This window comes from Canis lupus, chromosome 14 (assembly GCF_048164855.1).
Source record: "Canis lupus baileyi chromosome 14, mCanLup2.hap1, whole genome shotgun sequence".
In the NCBI taxonomy this organism is placed as follows: Eukaryota; Metazoa; Chordata; class Mammalia; order Carnivora; family Canidae; genus Canis; species Canis lupus.
In genome coordinates, this window is record NC_132851.1 from 58218662 (window position 1) to 58232344 (window position 13683).

Consider the following 13683-nt stretch of genomic DNA (forward strand, 5'->3'; position numbering starts at 1 on the left):
TTATCACACTGTAAAACGATAGGTTTTCTTCATATATTACAAAGAAAATAAATGGTAATCATTTTTACATAAAATCTTGATGAAGGGTGATTTGTAAAATTAATTGACATCAAAATAATGTTCATGTTTTATTTATCCTTGCATTCTGTAATCAAATAGGGATTACATTTGTTAGTGATTTCTCTGAAAAGTTAATGTCTTTTTAATGAAAAATTATGGGCAGATCCACATTTTTTAAAGCACTAGAATGGCAATTTTACTTCAAAAGAGACTTTTGGATGGTAAATGATGGATAAGTCAAAGGCTAAATTAGCATAACTATCTCATGTATCATTTAATAATGTCAAAGTCTGCCTGTTTATTATCATCTACCTATTTTTGTCAGGAATTTGGAATGACTGCCTAAGTTGCACAGGCATTACAAATATCATTGATTTTATATAAAACCACACATATGAGTATTGGTCTAATTGTGAAATTGTTTTATAAAAAACATTCATAATGCTGCTGCCATCAAAATATCTAACTATAGAAGAAATTTGTTTATGCTTCTGAACATAATACAGGTTCCATTCTAGAAAATTCAAATATCTAAATGATACCAAAACCAATAATGATAAACACATTTCTCAAATTCCTATTGTGAATATTTCCTCAAATATTAAAGCTAATTAGATTTTTCGACAAAGAGTTTAGATTTGATTTGACAAATGGAAAAATGAATAATTATTAGAATAGGAAATTTACAAAAACAATTTTGAAAGATTGGAAAAAAACAGTCTCTCAATGATAAAGGACATGGCATCTGAACAAAAGCAATGATACATGGAAAGTTGAAATGGCAGATTTAAGAGACATTTATGACATAGGGGAAGAGGAGAGAGGAGAGAACATATGTGAGATAAGGCAAGTTCAGACTTATCACACTGGATGGTTGTTGCTCTTTACTTTAGATGAACACATTTATTGGAGTGGGAAAGGTTGACAAGTATAATTTGGAGCGTGTTTTGTTTGGGGTGAGTAGGGAACACCCAGATGGCAATTTGCAGGAATCTGGCTAGGGTGCAGGACATATTTGAGATGATAATGTAAATGTGAGAGTCATCAGCATTTGGTTACCCCTTTGAAGTTAGATGTGGTATATATCTCCCTGGGAAGGGCATAAAATAATAGTTGCTGGGAAGTACAAATAGTTAAGTTCAGGCAGAGAATTCAAAAGTACTACCAGACTCCAAAAATAATCAGATAAATTACTATATGACTCTGAGTGAAATTCCTGAGAGTTACCTACTACCCTAATGAACCTAAATCAAAAACAATATAAAAAATTAAAGGTAAACCATAGTAGAAACGATTACAAACTGTAACATATGATTAGCCTAACCTAATGTGTTAAAAGTTCATAAATATTGAGAAATAAACAACAGATTTGTGAGAAATAGATACTAACCAAAAATTTTAAATAAATTTTAAGAAAACATTCATTCTCACTGGTGATCAAATAAAAATAAACAAAAATAAAAAGGACCATTTGAACTTACATATTGATGGAAGTTCATTTATTCATTAATTTGCTTATTATAAGGTTTATTATTGATGTCAATCCTGGGCTATTGTCTTTAATAACATATATACCAAAATAAAATGTCCTAGTATAGTTTAAGTCATGAATATTTCACTATGCAGTAAGAACAATGATTTTTTACCTACTTAAAATCTGATTTCTTCCATGAATTTTTTCCCAAAGCTGCTACCAGTAAGCTCTATTCTTCCTTTAGCACCTATTTTTTGTAAATACTGTCTTTTTTTCCAATGAGCACTAGTGTTCACATATAACTATGAAATGAATAAATTAAACCAAGTCATTAGATTTAAGGTAATTTTATAAGTTGTTTGATTTGAGACATTATTTCCAGAATGTATTACTTAATCAGTTTTATTTTCACGTAAACATATATACACAGAAATATAATACCATGTCTCTAAGTTAACTTAAGTACTTGGCCTGGGAATTAGGTCATTGAATTTAATTCTAAATTCATCTTTAGACTCTATCTTCAAAGTATATTTAAACTATAACTTTACATTTTATATTTGGACACAGTGAATTTTTTTTTTTTCATTTTTAACTACCGTTTCCTTCATAGTTTGGGGGAGAAATGACTAGCATTCATACTCCGGTAGCTTGTGAAATGCTTGAAATTTATCAAAGTGCAATTTAAGCTATTCATTTTATCATACAGTTTATAATGTATAACCAATGAACTATAATCTCAATTGGGTTTCTTATTACTGCTACATTTGTTTATGTGGATGGATGACATAAACAAAAGAAAGAAAGAGAAAAAAGAAAAAGACAACCAGAAGTTTTACAATTTGGCACCAGTTCATATGTGTTACATCTGAAGTATTATTACGAGCTACGCATTTTCTTGGCATTCACATGTAAATCAACAGTCTGAACACAATTTTAAGAATGTTGCTTCTCCTAATATATAAAACTTCAATACTGAGTCCCAACATGGCACTATTCACTTGGTGGCAAGTTGACTCTACTGGGACCATTCTGTCATGTGAAGGTCAGTGGTTTCATCCTTTCAGATACATATACCCATTCTGGGTACAGTTTGTTTTTGCTTCCCAAAGAGCCTCAGTCAGCATTACAAACTTTACAATGCTTGATCCACAAACACTGAATCCCATACAGCACTCAATGAGGGCATCCACTTCTAGGGAAGAATATGTCAGAGTATCACATACTCAGTGAGGTACTGGCAAATGTTTAACAACTGGCCCTCCTTGAGGGGTGGGGTGAGCAACATATTTGTATCATTTTCTTGTTTATGTGGTATAAATACTCCCTCCATGTCAAGTGCAAACTGTCAGTATGATCTCATTCTGAAAATCTGCTAGCTGGTATGGGCTGGTTCCAGCAACCACTACACATAGTTCACAAGGCATGTAAGCTGCGTTCACACAATTAGAGTAGGGAAAAATAACCTGTGGAACCCAGGTGATATACTTGGGGCTTCTTGTTACTCTTTTGTAACAACTGTGGCCTGTAAATGCTAACTCCCAAGAACAAAAGATGGATTCAGGCTACCAGTTCAGCCACCATGACCTGCCAAATTGATAAATGAGGAGAATCCAGAATGGATAGTGGAGGAAGCAGAGGCAAAGGACTAGGTGAGGTCCTGAGATCAACTGAAACCACAGGGACTATAGTTAATTCATAAGCTGCCTCTTAAAAAAAATAAATAAATAAGCTGCCTCTTCTGAGTTTCCCCTCAGGAAGAAAAGCCCACAGAACCATGAAGTAGATACTCCCTGAACCCATGTGGGGAAGTAGGTCTGTGCTGCAAATGTGTGGGGTGTAGCAATCATGAAAATTTGTCTCCTCAGATCTTTACCCTCTGGGTGGTAGTTGACCAACAATCCTTAACCCTAAACCACCTAAAGCTATCATCACATTTACACCAACGCTAGGGTCTGCATGGGTTATTTTCAGTCAATTATTGAGCATGGCATTGATAATAAGATGAGCTTATTTCTATGTTATTCCTATGATTGCAACATTATCACAGTCTGACATCTCTCCCAGCTATCCTTCATCCCTTTTCCTTACAAGAGTTGCTTCTTCATCCTACTAATGTATATCAAATTCATTCTTTGCACAGGCTTTTTGGAGGACCTAGACTAGCCCAGGCATTATATCATAGGTACTACAGTACAAACTGTATATATATATATTATCTGCATTCATTGTTACCATATATTTGTAAGATAGGAATTACCATACATGTTTTATAGATGAAACACTTGAGACTCCAGAAGGTTAGTTATTGCCTTTGTTTACAGCTAAGAAATTGCAATGGTAAGATTCACATTGAAGTCTCTCTGGCAAGTGAACCTGCGGTCTTCCTATCCTGGTGCTGAGTCACACCACTGGAATTAGAAGTAAATATGTCCCAAGAAAATAATTGGGGAGAGTTATGGATTTTACTCCATGGAATTAGATTTTTGTGTTCTGATGAATTAAGTTCTATATAGGTGTGAGTGCCTATGTTGTTAGGTATTTACTTGGAATCTTACATATGAGTCATTTTGTTATTGTGAGATATGATGCTCTTCAGAAGTGACTAGAGTTTAAGAATATATTCCTGGAAATAATTTCAGATACCAGAGAAATAGTTCCAGATCTACAATTTTTTGTAGGATTTGTTTTGTTTCCAATATTTATTCAAAGTATTTTGAGTATGTTTTTTTTTCTTAGTATATCAATCTTAGATCAGTAGTGTTCCAGTGATTAAAGAGATCTTAAAAATCAAGTCCATTCCCTTTGTAATCACTGCAACTGACCAAGAGTTATAGATTCCAAAATGACTGGCTTTCAGTTCAAGATGTTTGTGTTGTTATTGTTGTTAAATAGCAAGGTACAGGATTTTTGAAATTAAATACTGATATTTTTTGTGTCACTTTTTCCAAAGGGATATGTATTATCATGAGGCTACCAGTTACTAAAATAATTACTTTCCTCTAGGGGCAGGCAGCATTATCCTTAGAAGACTAATATTATCTTCAAGACCAATATGTGTTTGTCAAATACACTCATTTAGATACTACTATACTACTGAGGCTCATAAGTCAAATAATTTGTTCACTGCCAAACCTTCGTAATTTTCCGTATTTATCTGAAAACGAAATTCTTCATACTCCAGTTAATTATAACATTCTGTGTGATGTCGTAAAATATCCTTTTATCATGAACTATTCCAACAACTAAAGATATATGTATCTTTGTATGTATATATGCATATATACATGTATATATCTTTGTGTATATATATATATATCTTTGTACATATCTTTGTATGTATATATACTATATATCTATATATATTGTCCCATCAGAAACTACACAAAGAACAGAAAGATGAGAGGTACACCCACAACGTAGGTTGACATCATTTTGGGGTCAAAAATCCTTGCTGCCTTAGAGTGAGATCTAGGGCAACAGAAATAGTAATAGAAAACTGTCAAAAAAAAAAAAAAGGAACAAAAGTAATTCTAACATGAGAAGACTGAGAAAGATAAATGAGTTTTTAAAAACATTTTGTAATCTATGTGCTTTATATATTCTATGCATTCATACATTTCCCACTAAATAAAAGAGAAAGACACTGTCACTAGATATAAACATGCAAAGCAATTAATTATTTTTTTATTTTGGTTTTGATTTTAAGTTCAGAAAAATGTTGACATTCAAAATGTTTGCTATCAAATAAAGAAGCTTCTACTGACTTCAGGATATTATCTTAACTTCCTAGGTTTGAATCAAAGTTCATGGTCTGGTATTAAAATATCTTAGTCATTCCAGCTTATTTTTATTATGTGTTGTTATGTTTCTTCTTTGTGATGACAGAGGCAATCCTAAATCAAAAGAAACCACCTGCAGCATTCTGTCCCCTTGACATAGTGGAAAGTATCCTCTGAGAGACTTAGAATATTCTGCATGCCTTGGTAATGTCATATTTTCCTGTTGCAAAGCCCTTTTAGAATCAGATAGTATTTGCAATGTAGAGATTGTGGGATATATCATTAAAAACACCAAATCAGTACTTCCATTTTGCTCTCTGAGAATTTGTTTCAAAGAAATATTCAGTGATCATGACTTTCAAATACAGTAGATCCATCATGTTTCTTGAATACACATTGGGATAGCAATTGAGGATATCATACTTAGTACTATACATAGAAACTAAATCCTACTAATGATTGTGAACTTTGCTGAGAAAATATATAGCTTTTATTGTATTTTATTAAAATCAGACATTTTAGAAAAATATGCAATTATATAGTCATTTGCTGTTAATCCTATTTAGATTCTTGGAAAACCCAGCCAAAGCTGGGTTATTAATTTTTATTGTTATAATTTAATTATATCAATTTTTATTGTTATAATTTCCTGAGAATATTATATCAGCACTCCCTTTTATTTTTCTTAGTAGTTTGAAATAAGTTATCTGATAGACTGTTAAGAATCACAAATGGCTGAAATAATAAAAAAAAAAAATGTCTCCCAAATCCTTCATACCTTCTTGTTTCTATGTCCTTCTTCATGTAACTTCATGTAACTTTAATAGTGGGCAGTGTGATTGGGCCAATCCCCTGATTATGGGATTGGCTAATGTGATTTTAGCAGATATGTTACCAAATGAGGTGCAAATTGGGATCATTCTGGCCCTTCAGTCACTTGACAGAGAGTTCACACCAGGCTAGTCTGCAAGTCTCCAGAAGAGGATGAAAGCCACATGGATTAGAGTCAAGGTGTGCCAGTATAGACCAGCCAATCCCAGAAACAGGAGCACATCCCGTCAAGATCAACAGAAACACTTACAGTGCATTCACCCAGCATCATGTTTTCTTGTAGTCTATAATTTTCTTTATGACAGATGTGACTATATCAGATATAATTGCCAATAATGTAGATGACAATGCTGTAGATGACAATGTCATACACATAGCTGGGAAGGACTAATAATTCTGAGTGACAGAATGAGAATTCAAAAAATATTAAGTTTGAGAAGAGGTCAACTAGGCAAATAGGGGACAAAGGTTTTCCTTGAGTGAAAGAACTAGCCCTGCTGGTAGTATGCCGGAATAAAATACTTTCACAAAAATTAAAGGGAGAGAATGGCATTAAAATCAGCCTTGAGCAAAGTTAGAAGCCAGACTGTGAAGAGCACTGTTGTTCAAGTTAGTATTTGGTATTTATCTGGGGAACTGTAAGTAGCAAATAAGTGCGGTCTTTGTTTAGACTATAAAAACCAGAGTAATCATTATGTATTGATAAATATATAGTATCTTATAATATTCAGGTGGCTGATCTAGGATCACTGGTTGAAAACAAAAGGGAAGAAGTAGACACTGATTCAATCAGAGACAGCATGGTAGTCTGGTACACAAATTTTAGAGAATCATGTTGAAATTTCTGGTGTTACTTTTATTATTTTTTGTGAGCTTGAGAAAGTCATTTAATCTCTCGAAGCTCAGTTTCTTAACTGCAAAACAGGAAAAATAATAGCGTCTTCTGATGAGTTGTTCCGTGATACTTTTTTTTTCTTAACCATAGCCCTCGGCCTAAAATCACAAACCTGAGGAGAACAGACACTATGTTCTCCAAAATTTAGAGAAATATAAGTCAGTACTCCCTCCCAAAGCCAAATGAGTGGGACACAGAGAAAACCAATTGTAGCAATTTTAGGTAACTACAAAAAGAGGAGGTTGGCTGCCTTGCTGCAGGCTTATTGAGAGGTGGGGATGCATTAAGCCCAATTTACTATTGCTATCAGAGAAGAATGCCATGAAATAACTCTTGGAAAAACTGAAGTGTGACCCTGGTTTCTCACCCAGAGAAATGTGAAGAAGGCAGGCTGTCTGGAGCAGTCTGCAATAATGGTCCAAAAGAAGGAACAACGGGAAAGCATCCCACTAGAATGGGTTTCCGTCAGGTGAAGTGCACATGTGTATGGTACCGTGAGAGATCGTGAAGTGGGTAGACAGTGAGTGAGAGGAACTCAGAGAATTCTGTTGGAGTGCATCCTCATCCTCTAGCGACCTGCAAGGAGAAGCCTTCCCCAGGGGTCTGTGTAAGACCTCTGACACGTACCTCACTAGACAACTGAGGTTTGAGTATGAGCCTGGCAGGAAGCATCAGTAAACTCACAGAAAAACAATCTTGCCCTTTCTTTTCTACATATCCACCCATCAAGGACAACCCTGAAAAATCTAGATACAAACTTTGACGAAGGAGGAAGAGGAGCAAACACATGACCATTCTTCCCTCCGAGTCTAGGTGCTGAGGATCACGCTGACCCTGTAATTGTGGAAAACGCTTTGAAATGGATATGGCATTGACTTTGATTTAGACTGGACTTGAATTTTTATATCTGAAATTGAATCTTAATTACTGGCATGGGACTGTTGTTTCAACAAAATGCAGTTGAACAACTATAGTATTTGTCTAATAACCAACCCCTGAAGGCATAGGAGTAGGAGATTTTACAGAGCATGGATGGAAGAAATAATTGGAGGAAAAATAAATGTTTTAAATCAGTATGATGTTGAGTTCAGACTGCTCCATATACCGGTTTTAGAAAGAAGTAATGAGGTAGTTGATAAAGCACTTAAGACAGTATGTGGCACGTAGTTAGGGCTCAATAAATGTTAGCTGTCTTCATAGTTGTTGGTAAGTTGAAGGGAAAATATCAAATTTCAATGTGATCCAAAATGGGAAGGACTGTACTGAATAGTAACAATGAAAAATTACAAAAGCAAAGACCAAAGAGCCATGTGTCAGGCATCACATAATAAACATCTGAACTTGAATAGAAGATTCTTTCATAGCTCTTTTCATTTCAGGATCCTACTATTCTAAGCATGCATTATTTTTCTACATAAAAAAAAAAATCTGTGTTTTTCCCGAATTAATAGACAATCCAACTCTTCTTACATGTTTTTTTTTTAATTTAAAGAAACACAGATTATTATTTTCTATTCCCTCAGAGCATCCACTATTAAATCAATATCATTCATCCTTTTGGTTTGGAGTATTAGCTGCCTTTATCAAATGCAAATCATAAAACCTTGGCTGTCAGTATTCATTCTCTGATGGCTCGTTCTTCATCTTTGAAAATGGTACTGACATAAAATGAGTGAACCGTCACTATAATACAGCTAAAACTGTCTGGCAAGGGACTGAGCTTTTATGTAATAGTGACTTCCTATCCTTTGTACTAACTTATTTTGAGTTTCTGCATAAAGGCTATTTCAACAACAACAAAACAGATCAGAGGGTAAGCAAAGTATTTCATTTTTTTTAAAGCAACTGTCATTGTGAGAAATGAAAGATTTTCTGTCTCCTGACTCAGAGAACAAAGCATTTCATCCCAAACTGGAGGGAGAGTAGTTCCATACTTACGTCTTGATTGGTCATCTCCCAATAGGGCCGCTCTCCATAAGACACAACCTCCCACATCACTATTCCATAGCTCCAGACATCACTGGCAGAGGTAAACTTTCGGAAAGCTATAGCTTCTGGAGCAGTCCATCTGATTGGAATTTTGCCTCCCTAAAATGGAAAAAGAATAAAAGAATTCCCACATCTTTCAAATGAAACTCAGGATATTGCTTTCTTGGTGGAAAGATCTAGAAAGAGATGTAGCATTTTTAAGTGAATCTGTTTGACAGCATGCAGTCTCTTTTCACATATCTCAGCCCGTAAGCACTTGTAGACTGACTACTAATTGGCTGTCCGGAAGGTTTCTGGTTTAAATTCTGTTTGACTACTGGAACACATACAGGACCCACATCTCAATTACAGTATCATGATGGCAGCTCTGAGAGGGGAAAGCAGGCAGTCAAGCAAATCAATAAGGTATACTTTCATGACTTTCTAACGAAGAGTAAAGGACTCAAATTCCCAGGGTGTTTTTTTTTTCCTTTAACATAGGAATTATGAATGGTAAGTCTTGATTGCTGAATGCAACCCTGAGAGGTTTAACAGTTAATAAGACAAGCGTGAAAGTCAGATATAGTTATATTTCTTCTGTCATTGTGCAATTTCCTTTAGTCTTGATTTCTCTTATTTTCTGCCAACCTCTTTTTGTATTTGTTCTGTTATAGGCTGTTTTTAATTTCACCTAAGAGACAGGTATCTCATTCAATTTAACCGAATTAAAAATTATGGAAATATTAGATTGTGGGGGAAAAACTTGACATTACCAACATTTGGAGACTTTTACATGGTAAAAAAAAAAAAAAAAAAAAAAAAAAAAAAGGGTTTGGGAGATTTCCTCTTAGTTCACAAAAGAAACACTTTGTATCCTGTAGGCAAACCCAGGAAACCAAACATTTCATCCACAGGCAAAAATATATCAAAGGGGGAAGGGCATAGGTTTTGAATATTTTCTTGTATAAAAGATGAAGAGCAGCCTTTGCCATCCCATTTTGCAGAGAAGAAATAATTTAATTCATACACTACCAAAAGTGGAACTTACGTTGCTCTTTATGAACCAAAGTTTCAGGACATGAGGAAATAAGAGTTTGAGGTAATGTCTGAAATTGTTCTGTGAGCTCAGGTTAATTTGGACTACTCAAACTGTGTTTAAATTATCTGCTCCTTACATATATGGTAACACCACTTTAAGAAGACCTTCCTTATACATACTTTTGTTAATTAAATATTCATAGGTAATTAAATGATGGGTAAAATCACATCATTAGACATGGCCCTATGTCATTGTGATATTCTATTACGTATTATCACTATTCCTCTTAAAAATATACTTTGTTGATTACTTTAAAGTGGAGCCTAGAATTTTTCTCCTGGTCCTCTGACCATCATATTTGATGTCACAATTATCTGAAGTTCCCTTATCTTCTTATCTCTTAGTATATGGATTCTCCACAAATTGTTATCATGGCTCATCTCAGAGGAGTAAGCCTTAAGGGTCTTGGGAACTCTGCCTCCCCTTCCACCCTTTTCTCCCCACCCCAGCACATTACATTGACACAGACCTTGACAAATCTATCTTATGCATTTAACTAAGACATCAACCAATCATACTGGGAATGGATTTTTCTATAAACTCCCTCTTGCTTAGGCTAAGTTTATTAAGTGTAACCCTAATCCCAAGAGAATTCTTAACTGAGGCTTCATTTAAGGCTAATAATGACAATGATAATTAGGTCTAGAAGAAGAAGGATATCCCATCAATTAACTGATTGATTTATTAAGCTAACCATTAGAAGACTTTGTTTGCTTAGATAAGTTACTCTTGATTTTCAGTATAGTAAAGTCCCTAAACATGCATGAATCACAAAGCAATACTGAAAAAAAAACAAAACAAAACAAACAAAAACAGCCTTACAATCTACAAAAAGAGTTTGTTGTTAGACTATGAGTGGAAGCCATTTTAAAAAAATTGAATTAAAGAAACAAATGTGTAATACATATATCTTAAGAATGTGAGATGCCAGAAGTGTTCTTCTGTATTGAAACAAAAGTTAACTGAATCTTATAGTGAAAAAGATATGATGAGAAATATTCCTAGCTTCACAGGGAGTTGGAACATTAAGGATATCTAACTTCATGTTTTCTTGACATTGAAAAGATTTATAATTAACCAAATACAGTTTCTCATAAGGGATTCAAACTCAAAAGGTGCAATACATAGACTGTTCAGAAAATTCTGTTGTACCAAATACCCACAGTTGTCCACAGAAAAAATCGTCAGATACATACTATATCGATTCAGGAAGCAATTACTTTGCTGGAAGAGGACGTTGATTTATGCTAATTATGACAACATGAGTTAGTGACCAATTTTCCATAGATGTGGGCCTAACAGTTAATATAGCATGTCAGGGAAGTAATTAGGCATTAAAATACCTCCAGTAAATCACAACTTTTTGAAGGAATAGTTCTTTTATTCCCTACCATGTGAATCCTTAAATGGTAGGTTTAGATATTTCTGTATTTCTTTTAAAAAATATAGACACTATAGTACAGAGACTTTAAGCTACCCAATAATGTTATACACATTTATTTGTCCATATATATAAAATATTTATTGCTTTTAATGTAGGAGATTCTCTCTTTAACTTTCTTTTACCTTTAAAACTGTTTAATTTTTATAATGTTGTATTCACTCTGAACTCAAAGTTTTTGTTTCCTGTATCTGTAGGAAGAAAACTGAATTATTATGCCCCATAGAGTGAACACTTTGTTTATTTGAGTTTAAAAGGGAAATTTGCAGATATTTAACAAGTAGAATTATCTGGACTTTTTAACTCCCCCTCCCACCAGCCCTTTCTCTCTCTGTCTTCCTATGTGAGAGGAATGTCCTCTTTGCTATTTCCTTTAAAAATCGTTAAAAATTAAATGTCTCTAGTCTAGTGTTTCAGAAATGCATTCTGTTAGATCTTACCCTCGTGGTGTAGGCTGCCTCAGGATCATCTTCCAGCACCCTGGAAAGTCCAAAGTCAGACACTTTGCACACAAGGTTACTGTTGATTAAGATGTTTCTGGCAGCAAGGTCTCTATGCACGTAACCCATGTCGGAAAGGTACTTCATTCCTGCAGCGATGCCTCTCAGCATGCCAACGAGCTGAATCACGGTGAATTGCCCATCGTTTTTCTATTAAAATGATGTCGAAATATTAATCCAGCAACAACAATCACTGGGGGGAGATTTGAAAGGATCTGCCTTCAAACCCCAAATGAATACTCTCACCAAATTCATATGCAATTTCTAACTGAAGGAGGATGGAAGGAGTTATGAAATAAATCATTAACTTTGTACCCTGGATCAGTCCTCTGCTTGGTCAAAGCCTCTCAAGGCTTGAAAGCCCTTGTCAAAAATCGAAGTTAGTTGCCCTTTTCTGCATTGCAATTCGTTTATTCTCAGTCGTTGGGGGCAGTATTTCATCATTCTGACCTAGTACCTGCCTTAGACAAACACTGTAACTTTTTTTGGGTGCTTTAAGATAAGCTAGCTGGAAAGGCACGTTGGGGTGAGCCCGAAGTGGCAGGAGATGGAGATCCTTCAGGCACACATGGGCACACGTGGGAGGAGGGACGTGCCAGAGCCATGACCAGGACAACACTGGTGACTCTTGGCAGCTTGCTGTCTTTGTCAAGGGCACCGGACTTAGGTGCAGCCACACAGCCTAAGGCCCAACAGATGATTATTTTGCAATAAAGGGATGATACAGCCGTAAGAGACTAGAGAACTTGAAAACATGCATAAGAAATCCGGTAACAGAATCTGGGGGAGGCTGGAGATCACTGTGCCGTCACCTCCCCTAATCAATGGTAGGAGTCACTATAGGAAATGTGGAAAAGTGACAGCCTATAAGGTTCAACTGGGCCTGCAAATATGTTACACCGTTGGCACGAGCTATTTGGTAACATAACGAGTTTCCAACAAGTAAAATTTGGACGCTTGCACATAAAACAGAATCTTTTCCTGCAACACAGAAGGTCTGACAGCATTAGTGATATTGTCTGTCACCATATGACCACTGCACCTGCACAAGTCGTGGCTGGCTCTCAGATGGGTTATAAGCCCGTTTAACTTCTTCATCAACACAGATGATTTGCATGGACCTTTTAGACGACTTTTCCTTACTCTGCCTGATATTAGACATTCTGAGAAAGTTAGGTACTTGCAAAAAATGCTTCTCTTTTTTTCCCCTTTCCTCTATCCTTCCTTTCCACCTCCCCTTCCTTTCTCCTGTCTTTCTTTCAATTTTTTTTTATTTTATTTTTTTGGGGGAAGGAAATTAACATTCACTTAAATAGAACTGTAGGGACATATGATTTTGGATTTAAGCTTCTAGAAAGGACAATTTACAAACCAAAGTTTATTTTTTGAAGTATGACTATTCCGACTCCAGATATTTCTATTGATTTATAAGTTCTGCTCAAAAGTGGCTCAATTTCAGCTTCAATGTCATAGTCAACATACAAGCAACACTTTGAATAATTAAATTTGTTTCAGACCTACCTTTAAAAATGTATCTAAAGAGCCATTTTCCATGTACTCTGTCACTATCATCACTGGTTTGCCTGAAAAGAAAACAGTGGTATGAACTGCAACTTTTTGATTTTGCATTCTT

At 35.1% G+C, this 13683-nt stretch overlaps 1 protein-coding gene across 6 annotated transcripts in view; it reads right to left on the bottom strand.

Moving 5' to 3' along the window:
- The window catches only part of EPHA5 (EPH receptor A5), a 346405-nt gene that overhangs the window by 15728 nt on the left and 316994 nt on the right, over positions 1 to 13683 (bottom strand). For all 6 annotated transcript variants that reach the window (XM_072775217.1, XM_072775223.1, XM_072775220.1 and 3 more), the window contains 3 exons: positions 13572 to 13633; positions 11991 to 12200; positions 8981 to 9130 (listed from right to left, as the gene is read on the bottom strand). In XM_072775217.1, the coding sequence (XP_072631318.1) occupies positions 8981 to 9130; positions 11991 to 12200; positions 13572 to 13633 (422 nt within the window). The remainder of the gene's footprint in view (positions 1 to 8980; positions 9131 to 11990; positions 12201 to 13571; positions 13634 to 13683) is intronic.